Source organism: Diabrotica undecimpunctata, chromosome 7, assembly GCF_040954645.1.
Source record: "Diabrotica undecimpunctata isolate CICGRU chromosome 7, icDiaUnde3, whole genome shotgun sequence".
In the NCBI taxonomy this organism is placed as follows: domain Eukaryota; kingdom Metazoa; phylum Arthropoda; class Insecta; order Coleoptera; family Chrysomelidae; genus Diabrotica; species Diabrotica undecimpunctata.
In genome coordinates this window covers 21482810-21508747 of record NC_092809.1, presented here as the reverse complement: position 1 = coordinate 21508747, position 25938 = coordinate 21482810, and the positions used below count along the sequence as shown (strand labels likewise).

The 25938-nt window shown below is 32.8% G+C and overlaps 1 protein-coding gene across 1 annotated transcript in view; it reads left to right on the top strand.

The window, feature by feature from the left end:
• The window catches only part of LOC140446308 (uncharacterized), a 391171-nt gene that overhangs the window by 271213 nt on the left and 94020 nt on the right, over positions 1-25938 (top strand). Inside the window, exons 3-4 of the mRNA XM_072538846.1 lie at positions 15961-16087; positions 21448-21754. Of these exons, the coding sequence (XP_072394947.1) occupies positions 15961-16087; positions 21448-21754 (434 nt within the window). The remainder of the gene's footprint in view (positions 1-15960; positions 16088-21447; positions 21755-25938) is intronic.

Sequence of the window (25938 nt, the reverse complement as noted above, 5' to 3'; positions counted from 1 at the left end):
AAGTTTATAGAACTTGTATATCCCGTAGTAGGTCATTCTTTCCTTCCCTCTGATAGAGTATTTACTCAAATAGAAAGAAATGTTCAATAATGTGACACCATACTAGATTCAAAAACGTATATTAATTTTATTAAAGATTATTTTACAGTACTGAAGATGTGAGAAGATTACATAATTTTTGACTGAAAAGGTGAGGTGCAAAAAGTTTTTAAAAGTCCTGGATCCTGATATTTTCGTTTTCAACTATCTAAACGATTATTATTTTCAAAAAACAAGAAAAGGTGTGTTTATGTCACGGGCGAACTGTTGTGTAAAATGTGCTTTCTACGCTCAAGAGCATCTGCAAAAAAGGAAAGAATATTACTCAAATCCAGTTACAACCATTGAGTGTAGGAAGACGTTTAAAACCAGATAAAATAGAAAGCATATCACCTTTGTTAATGAAACAATATGGGGTGATTTGGGCGGCTGATGAACGTCTTCATTTCTTCACAAAAGCTTTTAACTACTTGGAAAACACTAACCAGGCAAACAATCATCCTGAGGGTACGGAAGATTATCCTAAAGGTGCAGAAGACGAAAGTGTGATTAATTCATCTGATACAGAAGACATTCACTTAATAATTTAGTTTTTATTTATACAGTGAACGGCTAAATTATGGAATATTATCATTATTTTGAGAACCGTCGAGTTTTGAGAAAAATCCCGAAACAGGTCGATTTTTATTGTAAAAAACCCATGTTATAACATATATACATGGAGTAGGGATGATGTCACCGGTGTAGGTTTTTTTAAATAGAAATCGGTAAAGTGCGACACCTGATTTAAACGAGAATTTAATTCTCTATTTAACGAAAAACATTTTTTTTTATTTAAATTCAACTAAATTACAAGTAATGATTAGTATATATTATAATTAGTAATGTGCTTTAACTGTTTCAGAACTACTAATTTTTTTGGGACTTACCCTACACACAGGAACAATAAAACTTAATAATCTACAGGACTACTGGAAACAGCATCGGTTGTTTTCTCTTTGTTTTGGAGATTATATGAGTCGAGACCGATATCTACTTATTATGAGATGCTTACATTTTCATGAAAATATAAATAATCCACAGATAAGAACAGATCAACTTTATAAAATAAGACCACTATTAGATTATTTCACACAAAAAATGAAAAGCATCTACTATCCAGGCCAGAATTTATCATTAGATAAATCGATGGTTTTATTTAAGGGCAGACTTCTATTCAAACAGTACCTTCCTCAAAAGCAACATAAATATGAAATCAAAGTTTATATATTAACCGAAAGTGATGGGACCATTTTAGATTTAGCAGTTTATACAGGATATAATGATGTACTAGGTGGTAAAGATCATGCACAGAAAGTAGTACTGCATCTTATGCGCAACTACTTGCATTCTGGTCACTCTCTTTACATGGATAACTATTACAATAGCTATCATCTGGCTAAAACTTTAATCGATAAAGGTACTTTTTCCACAGGTACACTACGAAAAAACAGAAAAGGTTCTCCAGAGGATGTTTTAAAGTTAAAGTTAAAAACAGGTGAAACGAAAGCCAAATATTTAAATAGCGTCATGATTGGAAAATGGTGTGATAAGAGAGAGGTAACATATATTTCAACTGAATTTAAAAACGACATGGTAACAGTGAAAACTAGGCGAGTACTAGAAAAAGAAAAGCCTTTGCCTGTTGTTAATTATAATAAGCATGGGTGGAATAGATAGAAGATATCAGCTTATGGCGTACTATCTGGCAGAGAGGAAAACATTACGTTGGTATAAAAAAATAAGTTATCATTCAGTTATTACTTATTAATTCTCATATCCTAAATAATGAATTTTATGGCGAAAAGAAAACACTGAGCAAGTTTAGACATGAGATCTTAGAAAAGTTGTTACCAGAAGTTCCATCTCCAGGAAAAGGCAGGATACAAAATGTTGAACACACACCTTCAAAAATTGATGTCACCAATGAATGCGGTCAAACTTTAAGAAAAAGATGCCGAATGTGTTCTACCAAAAAGATACGAAAAGATAGTATTTACCAATGTTTAGATTTTGAAAGGAAACCAAAAATTTGCCTAGGAGTATGTTTTCAGAAATACCATAGAAAATAATAGACTTCATATTTTGTGAAATTTATTTTTGTTATTTTTATTTTTAAGTTGCAAATAGGACATTACACTTTTCCCTAAAAAAATGGTTTTCAATCATTTCGTGAAGACTCATATGTGCGGCTTTCGCATATTTCAATGAAACCATTCATATATGTGGAGGCCGCGCATGTGCGTCTTCCGCATATTGCAATGAAATCATTCACATATGCGGATGCCGCGCATGTGCGTCTAGAAAAAAATTTTATACAAACCTACAAATATGGCTTTATAGAGTCTTAATAAGATAAAATTAAACTTGTATATATAAATATTTTCATTTTTAAGAGAAAAAAGTAAGCCGCACACACGGTACCTACTAGTAATTTCTGCCGCAGCGAAAGGGTTAAAGTAAACAAATTATGCATAATAATTATTTTAAATTAAATCTTCGAAATGCCATCTAACGGTTTCTTGACAATATGCGAATCTACGAACATCTTCATTAAGTACATTGCAGATGACTTCTGGAGTAATTAGACTCATTTCATGCCTAATTCTATCTTTTAAGTCCTGTAAGTTTTGGGATCTATTGACATAAACTTTTGATTTTATGTAACCCCACAGGTAAAACTCTAGAGCTGTTAGATCTGGCGACCTTGCTGGCCACTCTATAAAACTTCGTCTTCCGATCCACCTCCTGGAAAAGCAATGATTTAAAAATTGACGTACTTCACGTGCGTAATGCGAAGGGGCTCTATCTTGTTGAAAACAGATATTTTCACTAGGTAAATTTGGATTATTAGCATTTGGATAGATGTTAGTAAGGACAGGTATAAGTTGATTTCTCAAAAAAGTTAAACAACGTTCTCTTGTTAGATTTTCTTGAAAGAAAAAAGGACCAATGATTCTGTCATTAATGATCCCTTCCGATACATTTACTTTCTGAGGATATTGCGTGTGTGACTCAGTCATCCAATGTGGGTTTTCTTGACTCTGCAATTTTTACGATTCAAGGTACCATGTATAAAAAATGTGGCTTCGTCGGAAAAAAGGATTTGATTGATGAAATGTGGATTGAGGGTACATAAATCCTGCATAACTTTAGAAAATTGAAGCCGGCGATCGGGATCGTCGTTGTTTAATTCCTGATGTAGTTGAATTTTATAGGGATGATATTTTTCTTTTTTTAAAATACGTAATACCGATCGTTGGGAAACTCCATCATATTCACCCATTTGTGTTAAACTACTGTGAGGATTGTCATGTACATTTAATAAAATAACAAGTTTCACATTGTCTTCAATTTTAGGACGCCCCACGAAGGATTTCCTGGCTGAGAAACCTAAGAGAGTGGTATAGTAGCAGCTCAGTAGATCTTTTTAGAGCAGCCTCCAATAAGGTACGGATAGCTGTGATGATAGCCAACCTCCAATAGGAGAAGGAACTACAAGAAGAAGAAGCGTTTGGAATATGTTTAACGTGCTTAGTTTCTCCAAATTTTCGGACTATTTTACTTACTGTTGATTGACTGATGGGTCTGTCTGGATATTTTGCGTTGAATAAATTACATACCTTGTTCTGTGTTCTTTTTTTATCTCCGCATCCGCTAAGAATGAATATTTCTATGCGTTGTGTTTCATTTAGCTGAGCCAAAATTTAGTATTCAAAAGTAAAAATTACAATTGACAACTGATGACAATTCACAAAATCAAAACATTTACGTCAATAAATATTACAGTAACTATGCCACTACCACTTGCTTGAATTAACATTTGACAAAAAGTTTCAGTGTTTATGAGATAACTTTTTGTGTCCATTAATATTTTTACTTATTTTTGCTTTTTTAAGTATTTACTTTAGAAAATCATGACAGGAACCGATGGATGGCATTTCTAACATTTAATTTAAATAATTGTTATGCATAATTTGGTTACTTTAAAGTACATTATGAATTAAATCATTAGTTGTAATTTAGTTGAATTTAAATTAAAAAAAATTGTTTTTGTACCCTTAAAAAATATTTTAGTTAAAAATGTAATGTCATTAAATAGAGAATTAAATTCTTCTTCAAATTAGGTGTCGCATTATACCAATTACTATTTAAAAAATTAACGATTATGTTACTACACCTACACCGGTGACGTCGTCCCTACTCCACGTACGTTGTAAGATGGGTATTTTATAACAAAAATCGACCTGTTTCGGGATTTCCCTCAAAACTCGACGGTTTTCAAAATAGTAATAATATTCCATAATTTAGCCATTCACTGTATATTCATTAAGAGCAATATTTTTCAAATTTAGTTATATTTTATTACGACCCTTTTTTGTTTGTATCACACACGAGGCTATCAATGTTAAAAGAGATATAAAATCTGTTGAGATTAATTTAGAAGTATAAGCAGACATATTCAACTCACACGTGCAAAACAAGACATGTCTAATTTTTAAACCAAAATATCTTTTTACTAACATGTCTAATTTATGTTTTGTTTAGTAGTAACTATTTTATAATTATAGAAAATTTTGGATAAAATTTTAGATAGAAACTTATAGGTTAAATGTTTTGTTTTGCATTTATATGCTTTAAATTTTGCAGGCCTAGAACTTTTTTTTAAGATACAGATCTAATTCTAAACGGATTATTTTCTTGTTCGATTATATTTTTATGTAGAAATAAAAATATTTGCTTAAAAAATGTTTAAACCCTTTATTATTGCTTTAAATCAGGGGCAACTTTTGCGTTATAAATTAATTAATTAATTAAGCTAGACCACTCCACATTATACACATTTTTAGCTTATTAATTCTCATAGGTGAAGTCAAGACAAAGCTTTAAAAAAAGTTTTCTACGATCAATAGAAGTGCAGTTAACTTAATTTGTTTAAAAAATCACAGCTGCTTTGTTTATAACAATTTACAGTTTAAATCGGCGCCATTCAATAGTTAAAGGCATATATTTTATGACGATATAATTTGATTTTTAAAAAACCCCTATTTATAGTCAAAAACATAAGTAAAGTTGCCTGTTTTTTCGAGTAGCCGAATTGACTCTGTGGTGGGAGAACCTTTCTTTTATGGGTACGACGAAAAAAAAAACTTAATTCATAACCTCAAATCCCCGGCGCCCAAAAAAAATTATCAGATATCCGTTAAATACAGACCCAATTCGCCCTTTTTTATTACAAAACTTTAATATATTATCTGAGTCCAGATCTGTATTTTTTCAATGTACTCGACTATATAATATATCAAAAGATATTAAATCACAATTTTAGCCTAATGCGAGTTATAAATATTTTTGTCCAGTTCGATTATATCTGTATGTGGCAGTCATAATTTAAATAGAAATAATTTTGATAAATTACAACATAAAAACCACAATGAACACAAAGCCCAGTGTGTATTCAAAAGTAAAATAAATTTCCATTAATGCTATTAAAGAATAAATTCAACCTATGGGTTGTATTTATTCGGTTCGTCTGTGTATAACAATAGAATAAAAATGGTTGATCGAATTAAATATTCATAGTAGTTTTTAAAATAACAGTAGATGGAAATAAACCTTATATTGTAAAATAAACTTTGTTATTAATGTTTTGACTTACAGATTGGATTACGTTTTCAAACTATTGCAACGAAAATTGCAATCGTTATACTTGCAAATGCTTTACATATGACAAGAGTAGTGATAAAAAGTAGTGAATAATGATTATTTACTGATAATAGTGCATAAAATATATCACTTTAATTAAAAATAATAATAAAAAATAGGTTTCTTATAAAACAGTGGTAGACAAAATGCATTTCTGAGACGAATTTTAAAAAAATTTAAAAAAAATTTAAAAATTGTTTTTCTAAGCGAAAGAATTTATTAATATATATCTATATATATATATATATATATATATATATATATATATATATATATATATATATATATATATATATATATATATTAATGTGATATTAAAAGTCAGAGGTGCGCCAAGCAATTAATTAGCTAATTAATTAATTAATTAAACTTATTTAAATGATGCAATTATGATTTTATCACACTATTTAATTCTCTTATCTCAGGGTTATATTCGTGCTTCAATATCTATGCTTTACATATGATAGGTAACGTCTAAGGAATATCGGAATAATAGTCATATATGATACAAAATTATATATTGAAATAAAATTCACACTCAAATATCTTAAACAAAAAATATCTCATATAAGGATTATCAAAATTTTGTTCTACTTACGTGAACCTTACGTAAACCAAAATTTAATGTTATACACTATATAAATTAAAATTTCAAATCAAAATTGTTGTTCTATATCTCCTGATAAATATTTCTATCTTTTCTGAAGCAATTAAAAAAAACTTTATTGTTAAAGAAAAACTGACGAATGTTAAAAAAAAAACTATCTCTCTGATGATGAGTTGTCCAAATCCTTGTTCCTTGTAGCCTACACTATCTATTCTTAGCAGTTCCCTAGGTACTCAGCAATCTTACAACAATTTATTGCGAGCCTCTCGTCTTCAATGATCTCCTTCAGATGCACGTATCGTTAAAAAAAAAAACTCTAGCCTCTTCTCCTCTCGATAAACTGAATCTCTCGTTCCGGCCTGAACAGTGACTCTTGGAATATATAAGTAGAAAAGTATGACTTACAATATTTTACTGGATCAGCTTCCGTCAGGATACACTTAGTCCACGAAAACTCACAAACATTCACTTCTAATGCATACTATCATTTTGGAACCGCCAAAGAACTACGACTGTTCGCCTTGCACCCTTGGAAAACAACTGATGATCTTTTTTTCCTCTAAAATCTAGCTAAACTCTCATTCATCTATCTCTCCCACTTTTTTTCACTCTTTGCCAATCAAAGTTCGTCATATTTATCCCCATTTAGATAACAAACAACAACCTTAACTACAATTATAACTTTCCTAAAAACTATTAACATGTTAATCGTTTCTATAAATTCTTAAAAACTAACGGAGAAATATAATTTCTAAATTCTACCCTATTGTCTTTATTCACTGTACAAGTCCATTTGGAAAACCCGGTCGTATTGTTCAATTCACTACGTTCACTCAAATATATTTTACAAAGAAAATAATTTATGCATATCTTAAATTTTTTTTACTACAGGTAATCCAAAGATAATGGACTTTCATTTCTTTGAAATATCTTTCATAGTTTATCAGTTGAAATATTTTGAATTATTATGTTTTATAATTTGAAATATATTAAGAGCAAACCAATATTATTTTTAATTTTACATAGCATAACAATATATATATATATATATATATATATATATATATATATATATATATATACTCGTGCGAAAAAGATCGAAAACCTCAGTAATAAACTTAAAATTTATTCCTGAAGCATACTGTGGATCAGATGTTAAGTTGCTAAAATTGAACTGCAGGCTCTAACCACATACACCTAGAAAAATACAAAGGACAAACAATGAGGAAGAATTCCAGATGCAACTGATAAACAAGGAAAACAAATAAAATAATATTAAAAGAAGCAAATAAAACGTGGAAATATGTGAAACAAGATAGAAATAATGTTGGTAATTTGCGTAATGAAACCGTTGCGAGAGAGTATAGGAGATAATTGGATGAGGAAATGGGGAATTTGGTGGCAGAGGAAAATGTGGAGGAGTTGTGGACAAAATGTAGAAATATATTAAATAAGAAGGTAACGGAAATATTGGAAGAAACCAAACAAAAACGAATGGTTTGACAAGGAGTGCCAAGAAGCAAAAGATAATAAAAATAGAGCATACCTAAGGATAAATGCACGATGGAAGCACAAGAAGAGCGAAGGAGGAATACCAGACTCTAAGAAGAAAAGAAAAAAATAAATATAAATAACTTTAATAATTTAAATAATATAAAACATCACTTTTATTTAACAAAAAATCGCATATACCTTACTCCTATTTCATTTGTTAACATCTCTCCCCTCAAGAAACTTCCTCGTTATTTGTCTGACAGTTACAACATTAACCGAAGATTACCCATCATCAGCAATTACAGGATAGTTTGAACTATGTATCACGAATCATTATCTAACAATTCTTGTACCGGCATGTAAGTAGTATTTTGTTTTTTTCTAATTTATTACAAGTCAATAGATTATCTCTTACCAATTTGTGGGTTTTCACTTTATCTGCTAAATCAATTTTATGCATATTAATAAACACAGACATGTAATATTGGCATAATTACTATAACTTTTTTGATTTTTATCTTTATAAGACAGCACCCTAATATGGGCTTTTTATAATTTCAACGTTTAATTTACCAGGTACCGCTAGACCTGAAAATGCTTAGCAAAGTGTAATAAGCGAAACCGATCGTTTTGGTAGCAAAATTAAATTGATTGTGAGTAAGTCTAATTTTATTTCATTTACCTAAAAGAAAAAAGATTACATAGAAGATAAAAAAGGCAACTTGAGGTAAACCAGCTAGAATGCACAGATTGGCTAAGTATTCAAAGCAACTTCAAAGTTTTAGAGGAATCTAAACAAAATGAGCAAAGAGCCGAAAATAGGGAGCTAAAGGAAAGAGATATAGCTTCAATCTTAAACAGATAGGTTCAATTTTTCGACGCAAAATTTAGTGGCCATCATATCGAAGAAGCAAATAACACCCTAGCAGATCGCAATAATTGGAATCTATTCAACGCAAACCAAAGACTACCTACCATTAAAGATATTGCCCAAGCTATTAAAAAGCCTTCTTCTTCTGCTAGTGCCTATCCTCTATGGATATTGGCTATCACAATGGCCCATCGTATTTTATTAGCAGCTGTTCGAAATAGGTCTGTGGTGGTCATACCTGTCCACTGTCTCAAATTCTTAAGCCGGGATATTCGGCGGCGTCCTGGTCCTCTATTTCCTTCTATTTTCCCTTCTTATATCAATAGTAGGATTCTGTTTTTATTTTCATTTCTCACTATATGTCTGAATTATGCTAACTTTCTTTCTTTAATGGATTTCAAGACATCAGGTTCTTTTTGTAAACGTTGCATTACTGCATCGTTAGTTATATGATGTAGATATTCTGAGCATGCGACGATAGCACCACATCTCGGAAGACTGCAACCGTCTACAAGACGCATGAAAGAGTGTCCATGCCTCTGCTCCATACATAAGAACAGAAAACACATAACAATTAAGGATTTTGAGTCGGAGATGTAAGTTCAAGGTTAAATTGCAGAGAAATTTCTTCATCTGTTGGAAGGCACTCCTTGCTTTTTCGATCCTACATTTAATCTCGTATGAGTGATCCCAGCTGTCTGTGATGTTGCATCCTAGGTATGTTTGTTTTTCTGTTCTATCCAATACCTCATTGTCTGCCATAAACTTTGCATCTTTATCTTGGTTTTTTCTTATGATCATAATTTTCGTCTTCTTATTATTAAGTTTCATTCCATATTTTCTACCGATGTTAACTACTTGATCTATCAGTCTTTGTAATCCTTCAGCACTATTCGCAACAAGGACAGTGTCGTCTGCATATCTTAGATTATTTATTACTTCACCGTTAACAATCACGCTATCAGCCGTTTCTCCCAAAGCTTCTCGAAATAGATGTTTAGAGTACGCATTAAACAGCAAAGGCGAGAGTATGCAACCTTGTCGTACTCCTCTTTGTATTGGGACTTCATCGGATAATTGATTGTCTACTCGAATCTTGGCTACTTGTTTCCTATAGAGATTGGCTATTATTCTTATATCCTTGTCATCGATATTTGCGATTCGCAAAGTTTCAATAAGCTTCTCATGCTGTACTTTGTCAAATGCCTTTTTGAAGTCAACGAAACAGGCAAAGACATCTGTATTAACATCTCTTGCTCGTTGTATCAATACGTATCAATTACTTAAACAGCCTAAAAATAATAAATCACCAGGAATTGATCAAATTTGCAGTGAGCTCTACAAGAATGGTGGAAACTCCCTGTTACAGACACTGCATAAATTTTTACTTCTAGTTTTGCAAAATGAAACCATGCCCTGTGAATGGTCTTAAGGCGTGATATGCCCGTTACATAAAAATGGCGATCAGCTCCAGTACTACAACTAAAGGGGTATAACCTTCTTAATGACTGCTTACAAAATACTAACAAATATTCTCTACGAATATTTAAAGATTAAATTATATATCACGCGTTCGATAAATACGATGGTGATGATAAAGTGTGTCCTAAACATGTTTAAAAATCTCTGGTAATATCTAATTTCAATACACTTATATAGTAGCTGAACTACGGCAATATTTAATAATTAAATAACACGTCACATAAACAAAGTGCATTCGCGCAGTTGTACTGCAGTTGTGAAATTGTAATGAAACAATTATTTGACATATATAAGTTATGTTAACTATCAGGGGAAAATTTGTATGTTATTTAAAATGACTTGTTGAGAGCAAGTATCACTATTATCCACATTAATCTTGCCAATTATTTATAGATGTCTATGCCGTCACAGAATACCGGGTGAAGCCTATATAGTATATGCCAATAATAAGACTTGATAAGCCGATATTTACTTATTACGTATTATGAGTGAAGTTGAATAAATATTATTTTATTTGAATTTAATTATAATTAATCATTTTACTGCAGTGTTAAACATTGTGTACGTATTACCTTACAAATTAAGAGATTCCCTCCGATAAAAGATTTGTTTCAACTTCTATGTAATCTAAAACTAAGAGCATAGACCGAGTTATCATTGAAAATTTGGTTGAAAACCATTGGTTTTCTGTACCAAAGTATCTCTAGTCTGTTTGTTAACCTTTGATTAACACGCATATTCAGAAAAGAAATGCTATTATTAACCTCTAGTTCACATGTAAATTGTAAATGAGAATCAAAACTGTTGAACACCGAACTGCTAAACATCATTACGATAAATATGTACCTTGTTTTGCTGCTGCAATAAATCTTATACTTATACGAAACTATACGAACGGAAATGTCGTTTATTTAATATACTCCATGGTAGTGCCATTGTCCGGTTGGGCCGACGCTAACGCGGCGCTGCTAACGCAACATCAGCGCTCGTATTGAAACAGCCAGAAGTTCTTTTAACAGCCTTAGGAAGATTCTCTGCAACCTATCTTTAAGTATCAATATACGTATAAGAATTCTTAGATGTTACGTTTTTAGTGTCCTCCTCTATGGAGTAGAAAGCTGGAGCCTTACAGAAGATGCCATAAACCGATTAGAGGCATTTGAAATGTGGTGCTACCGACGTGTGTTGAGGGTCTCATATATACACCACACAATTAACATAACTATTCAACAGAGGCTAAAAAAAGACAAAGAAATTATTAACACCATAAAAAACAGAAAATTGGCTTACTTCCTCCACATCATGCGTAATAATAAATACCGACTTCTAGAGTTGATTCTACAAGGCAAGGTTAAGAGTAAAAGAGGCCCTGGACGTAGGCGTATATCCTGGCTGGCTAATATTAGGAAGTGGACTGGTCTAATGTTAACTGATTTATTTCGACCTGCTGTGAATAGAATAAGATGGGTCAATGTGATCGCCAACATCTCTAGAAGATAGGCACATTTAGAAGAAGACCAAGTACACCCCCTTAATGCACACCAGACCTTATGGGGTATAGAATTGTGGTTTTCTCTTGATACCTTACTTAAAAATGTCTATTTTAAAGGTAGAGTTTGAGGATAAGGAAAATGTTGTTTGGTAAACTTTATTTGATTTTACAAAGGCAGCAGAGCGGGATGCTTGATCTTTAAATGATTTATATAATTTGTTTAAAATATGGTGGACTTGTTTGATGAAGGCGTGCTTTGCTCTTAACCCTTGATGGTTTGGAATTAATTAATTTGCTTTCAGAATTAATTATTTTTTCCCTGCAAGGGATTTTTCAAGTAACATTGCCATAGCAGGGCTTAGACTAATAATAGCATGTTGTTTGTAAAGCACGTTTTTCTGGCTAAGAGATCGGTATAATTTGGGTTACCTTCCACAAAAGCGGAAAGTATCCCGTCCTTAAAATGTCATTGTATATTTGTGTCAAATACCTCAGTCCTTTGTATGAAAGTGCTTTCAGAAGTTTAGCGCTAATTAAGACCATGAGCCTTTGCCCATGAGCATCTGGAGTACATATAGGAGGGTTGCCAAATTGAGGCCTTTTTAATATTTTTACAACTTTCCATAAATCATAGACAGTAGCTTGTGAAGCTGTAAAGATAGTTTTAAATTTTATTTTTTTATTAGTATTTAGTAAGGTCTTGAGTTCTAGAGTAGCTTGATTTATTTTGTATTATTTTCCGTTTCTTGGCTTTTTTTGTTTAGCTATCGAAGGCAGTTCTTGAGGTATGCGAATTAAGACTTGGCTTGATATTGTCTCCCATATCGCTTTTTGTATCAATCTTGTAAAATATTCCACCATGTTCTCTATTTCATTATCGGTTTTCAGGAGGTTTTTGGGGGATTATAGTGATCCAACAGGGTATTCAAATATTCACGAAAATTATTTCAATTAGTATATTTGTTGCCTAAGCTTGGTGCTGGTTCTTTTTGCAATATGTTATTGCTGATTATAATTTGAATTAGAGAATGATCAAACAACAATTTAAGACAAGAATTTGTCAACACGTAATTTTTGGAAATTCCCTTGTAAATTCCAAAGTCAACAAAATCAGGAATGTTAGTTTTTTCGGTTGGCCAATACCTGTTGATATAAAGTGAAGACTTTTGTTTTTTGTTGCTTTTCATAGTTGTATGCCTATTGCTGTTATTAATATAGAGACCTATTGTGTATGCTTGGCATTATAATCTCCAGCCGCAATAAATGAATTGCCAAGTGTAGTTAACAGCTGCTCATATTGTTCGATAGTTATTGAGTGCCTTGGTGGGCCATATATTATAGAAACTGTTACTAAATCATGCCAGTCCTTTGTGCTTATATTGGTTGCTTGTATGTAATCTATTTGTGTGAATATTTGTTTAGTTTATGGTACTTGATTGTCGACCTAATAATAATTAATAATTGTGGTTCCTCCGTGTGCCGTGCCATCTTGTGTATTACCTTGTAGTTCGAAGGTTTAAATAGCTTCGATATGTAAAATGGGTTTTAAAAAAAAGCATGACATCTATATTATGGTTAATAATGAAAGCTTTTACTTTTGGTGCATGTTTTGCTAGCTTATTGGCATTCCATACAGCTATTTTAAGTAACGCAATCAGTTTGTTAATTTTGTCAGGACATATCAGGATCACATAGAGAGCGTGGACAATTGTCCGTAGTCCACAGGGTCCAAAATTTCTTAGACAGAGTCATTAGGTGGTGCAATGCCGTTCCATTGTATGGATGGTAACCCCTGTAAGTACCTACTTGGCGTGCTTAGCAAAGCTCACCCAAATTCCTCTTGTGTGCTTCAGAAACATCTCCCACACAGGCACACCACTTTCTGATCCCCTGCTCCTTAGTAGTCCACTACTTCCCCACACGAACATCTCTCAACACGTTTCTCCCCGCCACTACTCCTAGAAAAAAAAAGAGGAGTACCCCACCCTTGAAGAAGCTTAAGATTAAACAAGGTAAAAACTCCGGCTCCGGTCACGACAGTAGTAAGACAATTTAGTATAACATAACGTGGATGTTTTTATGAACAGTGTACCAGATTTTTAATTTGTTTTGGATTGTTTCGGTTTCTCAAATCAAGGTAATTTTTGTTTCTTGGTCTTTTTATTTTTTATGTGAATTTAAGACTAGCTTGTAAAAGATTTTTATTCAAATTAACTCTATTCCTATATTTGCTGTAATAGATTTTACTGCATTCTATTGTAGAAAATATTGTTAATACAATTTAAATCCGCTTATTACAGTACTAAGTAATCAATACGAAACCCCAATAAAACGGGAAAAATGAAACCTGTATTATTGTTCACTCATGAAAAAGAATATAATTAATTTTATTTCGAATAAAAGAGATTAAAAGAACTTTTTTAAATGAGATTTTATACTCTTCAAACAATTTACTAAACGACCTTGGCACACTTAATACATATTATATGTATTTCCATAATATTATTATTATTTGCGAAGCTGTCTTCCCGAGACAAACTTTTTTTAAGAAGTCCTTTTAATTAGTAGCTTTAATTAAAGTTTGTATCATGAAATGTGTTAGTAGCCCATTTATTAATCTTATTGTGCCTCTTGAGGGCGTGTTCTTGGTTGTGTGTGACGGTACTGGTCTCGTTAAATATTGGAAATCTTGGTGGTGGCGGTTGTGGTGGTGATGTTGATCTGGCGTCCTGCGGAGGAGGGTGACGTTTAAAGGGGACACCTGGTGGGTAGTTGTTGCTGTTACCTCCCTATGGACAGGTATAATTGTGCATTGGGATCGGAATACCACAGAAAACCGATTTTTCCTTGTACATGTGAAAAGTTCTAAGAGAGCTATTCTAGCGAATCGATGTATTTTGGTCTGTGGGCTAATTTTTAAGCTTCTCCTGCACAGAGAGGAGAATTTTTTTAATTATAGTTGGAATGTTTGATAGTTAATGTATTAAGTCGAAGTGGAAGGATTGGAGTTTGTAGTTTTATTTTACGTAGAATACATCTCTCCAACACTAACAGCTTTTGTGAGAGGTCTCAATTGAACAGAACGTAGGTGTTTAATTTGTGTTTAATCAGATGCCGAATGTACGTTTTGTATGCATGTTTAAAATTATTTTAGCTTGTGTTCGTTCCAATTTTCTACCTAGTTAAGTAGAACGACTCTATTTCTAACTTTATTATGGGTTGCCATCTGTTCTCTCCAGTTTGGCGTTTTGGTAAAGATCTTTGGATCTAAATACTTGGTCTAATCCTGAATTACATTCGCCTTCCGCCATAGACACAGGTCTATTCTTTCTTTTACACACTGTGTATAGTAGCCGCTAGTGTGAGAATGCCTAAAAAGTATGCTATAACTTACATTAGTTTATATGCAAATATCACTTTTACCAGTGATCATTTTAAAGGTTCTTTTACGATCTTTAAAAAAGTCTTTATAAGTTTTCCATGAAAAACTTATCGTTTTCCGGTTATTCAACATCATATGTTTTGATTTTTGTAGTGGGTGAATAAAAGTCTACTTTCAAGCAGACATAACTTTATTAAAATTAAGTTTACGGTAGTAATAAAAATGAATATCTTTGTTTTATAAGCTTCATTTTATATTCAAACAGTTTTCCTGATAAAATCTAAATTTTTGGGGTTATTCGCGGAAATCCGCTTAAAAACATACTTTTTTGACGTGTGATTTGTGAACTTTCAGTCACAAATAACTCCAAAATATTGACTTTTTGAAAAAACTTTTAAAAATATTGTTGTCTTAAAAGTCACTAAGTATTCTAGCGATTATCGTATTTTTTAATATATTTTTTGGTGGTAACCTCCAGAGGAAAACAAATATTGGCATAGGGTAAATTTTTATCTTCGAGCTATTTTTAACTACTGTCAAAATTTCAAGCAAATACACGTATATAAAAAAAGGGGGTTTAGGGGTTTTCTATTTTTACTATTTTTGCTATTATATTCATGACTATTGAATGAATATTCTAGATTTTTGGTGCAAACTGCCGATAATATATCGCTAAGTACAATTTCTTTTATAAAACTACAGTTTTCATTTATTATATAAAGACAAAGAAATATACTTTATACATATTAAAATAAACTTATTCTATTATTCGGAGAATCATTATGGTATACTTTTAAATCAAAAAATTATTCAAATAAATATAATAATTTTCTAATTTTTAATTTCAGATCCAGATCGGTGTAACAACGGAGCCCGGAGCTGGAAATACTGCCCACGAAACAACAGATGGAGGAACTACATTTGGAAAATTAAAGCAAACTATCTCATCATCTTTATTAACCGCGCAAGATAAAGGTATGCTTATATTATTACATTAATAAATATTGTGTTTGCATTTGATTCATTTAAAATGTTATCACTAATAAATATATATATATATATATATATATATATATATATATATATATATATATATATACATATTTATTTTTGTGAAATCTTTTAAATTCTGTTCATATTGTGTTACAATTGAACAATTCTAAATGTTCAAATTGTGTTACAGTGTACTCCTGATGAAGCTATATTATAAATAGCGAGAGAGAGAGAGAGAGAGAGAGAGAGAGAGAGAGAGAGAGAGAGAGAGAGAGAGAAGAGAGTAAGAGATAGAAGGGGTTTCTATTTTTAGGTTAATTGACACTGTGCAGCTCGTGGTTTCCTTTTGGTAGTTTAGTCCGATAAATATGCGTATAGAGCATTACTTTATGGAAACGGTACTGCACCATTTTGAAAAAATGATGGAGTAGGTTTTATAAAACTTAGTAGTGATGCTAGGTGCATTTGTTAGTATAGAGGGAACATTCGACAACACCTCCTACGAAGCAATCACAAAGACAAATTGTCTAAAAGGAATTAATAAAACAAGCTGTAATGACCCTAAAGAATGGTAAATCCGCTGGACCTGAGGGAATCTATGCTGAAATGCTTAAGAATGGAACTCATAAACTATTTGAAATATTAACTTATGTGATCAATCAGTGTCTAAATGGACACCCAGTACCAGAACAATGGAGAACGGCATACATGTCCTCAATACACAAAAAGGGGGACAAAAGGAATTGTAATAATTATAGAGGCATATCGGTAACCAGCACCCTGAGCAGACTGTATGGACGAATTTTGAGAAATATGATCGAGGAAGAATATAAGCACAATGAAGAGGAAGAACAAAGCGGGTTCCGTGCAGGAAGATCGTGCACCGATAACGTATTTTGTCTTAAACAAATAATAGAAAAAAGATCGGCTAAGAATCTAAACTCATATTACTTTTGTAGACCTACAAAAAGCATATGACAACATCCCCTTAACAAAACTGTGGACAACGTTGAAAAGATCTAACATCAACCACACATTGATAAATGCTGTACAAGAACTATATAGAGACTCAAAGGCACAGATAAAAACAGGAAAATATCTAACGGAAGAATTCCTGGTTACAAAAGGCTTGCGACAGGGATGCTGTATCTCACCAACCTTATTCAAGATATATGTTGCAGCGCCATTGGAAAGATGGAAAAGAAAGGTACATAGGATGGGTATAGAGCTTAGCAATGAATGTATATATACACTCCAGTTTGCTGATGACCAGGTAGTGCTAGCGACCGACAGGGAAGACATGCAGTACATGCTAAGAAAACTGATAGAAGAATATCACGACTGGGGAATGAATGTCAATACAACAAAAACCAAATATCTTTGTATTGGAAACGAGTCAGATAACATAGACCTCGAAAACGGACAACATATTTCCTGCTGTCAGAGCTATGACTACTTGGGTGTTGCCTTTGACAATACAGGAACTGATACACGGGAAATAGAAAAACGAATCACTCAAGCAAAGAAAGTCTTAGGATGTCTCAATGGTATACTGTGGAGTAAAGAGATAACGAAAGGAAGGAAGTTTAATATATATGAGACCATGATTAAAACTACTCTTCTTTATGGCGCTGAAACATGGAGAATTAGTGAAAAGAACAAAAAGCGAATAGAAGCAGTAGAGATGGATGCAATGAGAAGATCTTTAGGTATTTCCAGACGAGACCGAATCAGAAATGATGTAATAAAACAACGTATGGGAATAGAAGGAAATATAACTCAAGATATAGAGAAGAAACAATTAAGGTGGTATGGGCATGTTCAACGGATGCCAGCATCAAGACTCCCCAAAAAAGTAATAGAATGGCAACCGATAGGTCGACGGAAAAGAGGAAGACCCAGATTAGAATGGCAACACGGCGTAAACAAGTCCATGAGCGAAAGAAATTTAACAACAAACGACTGCGAAGATAGAAAGAGATGGTGTTTAGGTATCGGACAACGTCGAAAGACGTTCTAAACCGATGTGTGTATATATAAAACAAGCTTCAGATGGATGCATGCTAACGAACCGTGTTATATAGGTAACGTTAATATGAGATACAGTATCAGCATAGATAGCCACCTATCTATGCTGATACAGTATCAGCATAGATAGGTGGCTATCTATGCTGATACTGTAAAGGCTGTATTCTCAAGGGAATTTTATATTTTGTTGAATCTGGTTATAAATTGGCTGATATCTAGACGCAGCAACAACTGTGTTTATGTCCTGGACTATGCTAATGACCTGGTTATTTTGACCTTTATCAATTTAAATGGCACAGTTAGAGATAGAATGCAATAGGTTCTGATTGTAGTTACAGAGTTTACTTTAAATGTTACATAAGCCGCTAGAAGTCCAAAACCGCGAAATTTACCAGAAGAAGGAATTAAAAGGGATTGGGTCTTTTAGCCTTTATCGTACTTCTATAGATGTGGTGTGTAAAGTCAATAACCTTGGGATAATATTACACTAGAGGCTGATTTGAAATCAGAATATAAAATAAATAACCAAGAAAGCAATAACTACTAAATGCACTCATGGAAAAATTTGAGATTATAAAAAAATAGATATATATTATATTAGATCTACAACATGGCGGTAAAACCGACAGTTATATATTCGTTAGTAATATGGTGGCCAAAGGTGTAGCAAAAAGTGCCATCCTCAAATTAAGCAAAACACAAAGATTTTCCTGCCATGGAATCATAGGGGCTCTAACAAGTACACCAACTGTAGCATTCCAGGGCCCACTGCATCTCCCTCCTTAAGATTTAGTTATAATGGGGAGGAGAGAACTGAATATTATAGATTGTGAGAAAACCTGAGCAATTTAATGATTAGATTAGAAGATAATAATATTATAAATGTAATTAAGGGTACTCCAGTTAAGCCAGGAATAGATGATGTCCTATCCAAGTCAAAATTTACCCACGAGAGGGATGTAGTAAAAAAAAAACTAGGCAGTGCCATACCTGATACTCTGATGGGTCCAAAAGTGTAGAAGTGTATTTTAGGCAGAGATTTTTACAATTATTATTTACTATTATTACAAGAGCAACTAACATAAGGGCTTTTGAACTAAAGTGGATCATAATATACACATATTATGATCCACTTAGCCCCATAGTCAAGCGGCAATGGGGACTCTTAGAAGCTCTAAGGTATATTCTGGGCTATATTCGGAATGCAAATGAATCTCAAGAAAACGAAATCATTGATATTCTCAAAAAAACCACAAAATGTAGATAAGCTGATCATCAATAATACAACGATCGCAAGAGTAACAACATATACATATGTAACAATATATATATATATATTTAGAAACGTGGCTAACCGAAGATGGAGATCAAACAAAAGAAATCAGATCTAGAATAGAAATGGCAAGAAACACGTTCATAAAATTGAAGAACTTACTTTGCAACCGTAACCGTAATCTAGAGATCCGCACAAGAATGCTACGTTGTTTCGCTTTTTCTACTTTACTATACGGCATGGAAGCGTGGATAATAAAACAGTCTGAAATCAAAAAATTAAACTCCTTTAAGATGTGGTGCTACAGGAGAATCTACAAAATATCGTGGACTATAAAAGTAACTAATATAGAGGTGTTCCAAAGGATGAAGAAAGAATGTGAAGTCATAAATCTGTTAAAATTGGAAAAATTTAATATCTGGGTCATATAATGAGGGGCGAGAAGTACGTATTACTTAGGTTAATTATGCAATGGAAGATACAAGGGAAGGGAAACCCAGACGGCGCAAAATATCCTGGCTAAGAAATTTGAAAGAGTGGTTCGGTTGCAGTTCATTAGAATTATTCAGAAGCGCGGCCAATAAAATTAAAATAGCGATGATGATTTTCAACCTCCGATAGGAGAAGGAACCTGAAGCAGAAGATTGGGAATGCGGAGAAGAACTCGAAGAGAATATAACTTTATTTATCTACTACCAAGGCTGAAGTACTGCCGCAAATTAGCAGGAATCAGCTCAAAGACATAACGGGCTCCCTTATTAGATATGCGCCAGTCAAGGTATACTTGCATACAGTGGGACTGTTTCATGTAAATTTAAGCACGATCTGTAGTATATGACTTGAAATAGTCAACTATATCGTAAAAGACTGAGAGGCCTTAGATCGCCGGCGACAAACACTTTGGTAACAATCCTCTAAACGGGAATGAGTGGAAGAAATAGCTAACTGGCTGCAGTACGATTAGCTTACAATAGACTGCTTAAAAAAGATTTTTCTCAAACTATTTTTTTCCAATGTAAGATGATGGTAAATAAACTTTGGGGAATAAACTGTTATGTAATGTGAAAGTGTAATTAATTACACAAAAAAATTAAACACTGACTTAAAAAAAAATCGGTTGCCTGTAAAGTCGGTTTTACGGGCGAAGATTTTACGTGACAACGTCTTTTTCTCGGTAGAATATTTATTGATATGAATATTATTAAATTGCACAATAGTTGTTTGCAGTTGAAACGCGCTGTTTCTTCTCAATCGACTGAATTACGATTGATTGCAGAGTGATTTAAACTAATAATTTACTTAACACTATCAACATTTGTCAATAGTATGACATAACCTATAAACTCAGTTTCTCAACTTTTGTGTCAATCTAACAATTAATCAATCAATCATAGTTTACGATAATGAAATCTTAGTGTACAATTATTTACCTTTATTGTTGTAGTTGTTGTAAATGACGAATCTAAGCACTCCACATTTTCACTACAGACACAGCTGACGATACTTTAACCACACGTGTGAACTTGTATTATTACGCTTTCTCGGTTTTCCAACGCCAAGAACGCTCGAGAAAGACAAAGACACAAGCACGCACCGATTCAACGCGCCTAATTCTCTAGTGCTGAGCGCGCAGCGGACCGATCATGTTTGAGTGGGAGAGAGACGCAAGGCATTCGCCGGTCCGGCGGGCCTCTCTCTCGTTCGGTGACTCATCGTAACAGACGTGAGCGGGCGTTACACTTTTTCATGAGTGACTCCGAGCCACAACCTAATTTAAGACGTTGTCACGTCAAAAAATACCTAGTCACAAACAAAAGCCGACTAAGCGGTAAAATAAAATACAATTCATTGCCTTAACTGCATTGTTCTAGTCTTCTTTTTAATTAGTTTAATTTAACTCTCGTTCACATATATTCTTCTTGTTACACCAGCATTTTACTTTTATATTTAATACATAACAAACGTTTTAAAAAATTCGTATTATAACATATACACATGTAATTAAATTGACGTTTTAGCTAATATATATAAACTTTTTTAGTAACGAAAATGGCACCTCGACCTTCTCTTATTCCCGATGTCCACGAAATAACCCCACCGAACGAAGACAAGCCGTCGCTAGAAGCCCAACCAGTCCCACCGACCCCTGCATTAGCCAACAAAACAGAACCTGGAAAACCACCCAGTCGAGCGGGTGCTTGTCGTGTATGCCTAAAAGCCTTTAAACAGGACGACTTCAGTAGAACTTGTGCGGAATGTACGCAAAGGGTTTGTGAGGATTGCGCAAGTTATAGCAAGTTAAAGGAGAATGAGGACCCAGATGATTGGACTTGTAGTGTTTGTAGAAGGTACGTAAACAACCATTTTATATAAGTGTAATGACGTAGAATTTACAATTTTTTCTAAAAAATCGATATAAAACATCATTTTTATTTATTACAAATTAACTCTTTTATTAATCATTTTACGAAGAAAAGTTATTCTACATCCTACAACCTAAACTACAACCTTCAGATATCAAATTGTATCTGAAGGTAATGTATTTATTTAGTATTTATATTTTAAACAGATTATACTTAAAATATTTCTTAAGTATTATGTTTGCTTCTAACGCCACTTGTGACCGTATTAACAAAGCATACGTTGTTTACTTCTGACAGATCTGTCTAATTCACACTATTAAATTATATTACATTAATATTAACAGTAAATATTAAATTAATTATAAAATATAAATTAATATCAAGTATTAGTAAACTTAATTATTATATAAACTACATAAGATGCTTAAAAAAATATTATGAAATGATATTAAAACGAGAAGTGTCGTAAAAATTTAAACAGATGATTCGATATTGTTATTAATTGAATGACATTTATGACTTTTAATTTTTAATATTCGTTACGAATCGAATATCTTAGTGACCGATATTGTTTAATTTTTTTACTTCTCAATTTTTATCTCTCGTCTGTATTTTGTTATTTTTCATCTTCTATTTCATTGTCTTTATACATATAATATAAAATAATTTTGAAACAAATGTTTTTGAGCTTTCTCAGGAGTGACAAAAGTCCTTTTGTACTTTTTAGCGTCAAGGCCGACCATCTTTTTTTATATAACAAAAACACCTTGACGTGAAAACTGTAAAAGACACATCTATGATTCTATTTTTAATATACCAGGGAACAATAAACACGTATAACATTTAGTATTTTTATGATATAGTTTTCTTGTTTTTAATTTAGTAAATATATTTAATTTTAAATGAAGTTTGAATCGGTTAATCAACTTAAAATTTTTATATATTTCTATGGTCCAATTTATATGAAAGGGCAATTGAGGGGTGTAAAATCATATTCGGCAATTTTTCTTGTTTTGAGGTAGGGACGCCATCTGTTGCGTTTTTTTTATTACCTGTTAGATAAAACTATTTGTAAGAACCAAAAGCGGTCTTATCTTTATACAAATCGCAGTGAAAAATTCGTGTTGGGATCAAAAGTGGCAATCTCCATAGCTGAGTGCGTACCAATCACGGCAATCTCTGCTTCGACCAATAAGAACCACGTAGCGCTCGCACGTGATCAACACATGGTTAGATAACATCGAGCTCGTGGTATTATAGTTTGTTTTAGTTTTGAGAGACGTTACATTGTTTTTGTGCTTTTCCTAAACTATATTGTGTCTAAGAAATTAGTTTTACATACAAAAAAAGTATTAATTTTTTATCATGGAAGTTAATGCGTCTCCTGTCACACCAACAAAGTCATGGAAGCGGATAAGACAACCTGAAAAATGAAAGAAAAATGTTGCAAAACGTCTAAGGTGGGTACTTTTGTGAATGTTATGATTTCATTTCCAAGCCGTTGTGAATTTTGTTTTTTTTTTATTTTTCTGAAAAATTTGTTAAGATTTGAACCCACTTCAGTACTTATGTTCATAACTATTTTTTGTTGTAGATATTCTGCGAAGAATATGCCAGAATACCCAACATGTGGGCACAATTCAAAAACATATAAGTGCTGCTTGCTGAAAATGAACGATATACAGAAATTTCATAGCCTATTCTATGAGACCAAAGATAAAGCGACTCCAGATGTCTTTATTTTGAAATACTGCACTGTTAATCATACTGTCCGGCATCGGCCGAAAAATGAAAAGCATTCTCCAAAGAAGCACCAGGTAAAATGTTTCATCCGTAATTTTTTATTTAGGGAGAAAATTCCAGTGTGCCAATCAGCTTTTTTGAACGTGCTAGGGATAACAAAACACAGGCTTTCCTACGTGACAAAAAGATTTACTGAAACAGGCCAAATACCGATTGAACGCAGAGGTGGTGATCGAAAATCTGCGAAATATCAGGACAAACTGGAAGGAGTGCAAAAGTTTATAAACCAATTAAAATATACTGAATCCCATTATTGCCGTTCAGTGACGAAAAGAATGTACCTTCCATTTGAACTCAGCGTCTCTAAATTGTATTCAATGTACACTTCTCAGACAATTCCATCGGAGACTGTAAAGATTTTCGCTATATATTTAACAGAAAATACAATTTGAGCTTTAAAACCCCAAGAACAGACGTTTGTTCAGAGTGTTTAGAGCTAAGTGAACGCATTAAATACGAGAAAAATGAGCAATCGAAAATTAAACTCATGACTGAAAAACGGCTTCACAAACTTCGAGCCAAAGCATTTTTCCAATTTCTTCAAGAAAACAAAGAAAACGTCGTTACTTTGTCGTTTGACTGCGAAAAAAATTTGGTCTTCTACAAAGTTCCTGATCAGAGTGCTTATTATTCGAGGCAGCTTTATTTTTATAACTTTACTGTTGTTGAAGGTTCTTCAAAGTCTCCACTTTCAAAGGAAAATGTATTTTCATAGTGTTGGACTGAGGACATGTTTGGCAAAGGATCAAATGAAATTTCCTCTGCAGTCTTTCATCGACTTAATAACACTGATTTTGGCAACATGTCAAATAGGGTACGATTGGTCGCCGATGGATGCAGTGGTCAAAATAAACACTCGATCATGATTGGTGTATGCTGCGAATAGCTAGCCGAGAGCGCGCCACCAAATGTTAAATTACTTGAGTTAGTTTTTCCTGTAGTTGGCCACTCTTTCTTACCATCTGATAGAGTTTTCGGCTTCCAATTAAGAAGAATTTACGAACAAGAGAAGTAATAACGGCACCTGACGAGTACAAGGAAATTATTTCCGAATCTTCTACTATCGTTGATATGAAGCAAAGCTGTGTTTACGATTGGAAGTATGCTGTTCAGGAGGTTATTAAACTAGTAGGAGCATGGGGTTTTCAATTTAAGAACTGTAAAAGGTACATTTTAAAACGATGTAGGACAGGAAATGTTTTAATACGAGGTGAACTTCATTACAAAAATGATTTCGGAACTTTTGTCAGTATTGCACGAAAAGGCAAACAGATTAGCATGATCAATCCAGAAAAGTTATCTCCGATGCTCACAAAGTAAATAATTTAAAACTGCGTGATGTGCGAAATCTTTTGACCAAACATTTTGGTTTAGACTGGACCCAACTTGATCAACTTAACTATTATAAAGAGCTTTTTCAACGTTATGAACAAGAAGGAAACGAGAACCTGGAGAATCCTATTTCAGAGTTAGAGTCTGTCGAAACCTGTGAATATATACCTGAACTTCCGGATATTTTAGTTTAAGTGATATGCATATAAATTACTTTTACATATTGTATTATTTTTCAATATCAAAATATATTTTTATTATCTAACTCGCACAATGATGTTTTATTAGTTTCAAAACTGGCAATATCCTTATAGATCATTTTCATATCCGTCAATCTCCAAGCATTGCAAACAAAAACGGCAATCTCCAAACTAAAATATTAAAAAAAAAGGAAAATAAATAATTTTTTAAGCGCCTATTTGTGTACATCCGACCACAAACCAAATTTTATATGATTCATTATCAGTTTTATTGTTTTAATTTAAGTTTGTTAGTTTGTACAGTTTTTCGCGGTTTCCCAAAATTATGGAAATGGGAGATTGCCGACTTTGATTTTACATCCCTCAATTTTGTTAAGTTGGACAAATAGTCTGGACATAACGAAAAATAAAAAGATGGAAGACAGAATAAAGATATTGGATGATGGAGATCATATACTACAAAAAGGTCAACAGGTTTCTCGCAAAAGAGATAGAGGCAATGATATTAAAGAAATGTCTAAAATATAGAAAAAAAACAAACGGAGACAGATGAAGACGGGTAAATTAAGTCGAATGATAGAGATCTACATAGATTAAAGTTGTTTTTTAATTCTGACAATAAAAATGAATATTTAAAATGCGTTGCGTTCTCTGAAAAAAAAAATAACGCTCTAACGTGTACAACTAACAAACTAATTAGTTGATTTCGAGTTGTCAGAATGTCCAGTTAAAACTATGTCTCTGTGTCTATATAGGTTATTCATTTTGCTAAATGTTGACTAAAATTCCATGAATATAACATGAAAACAACGAGCTAATGCGGTAACAGCATTG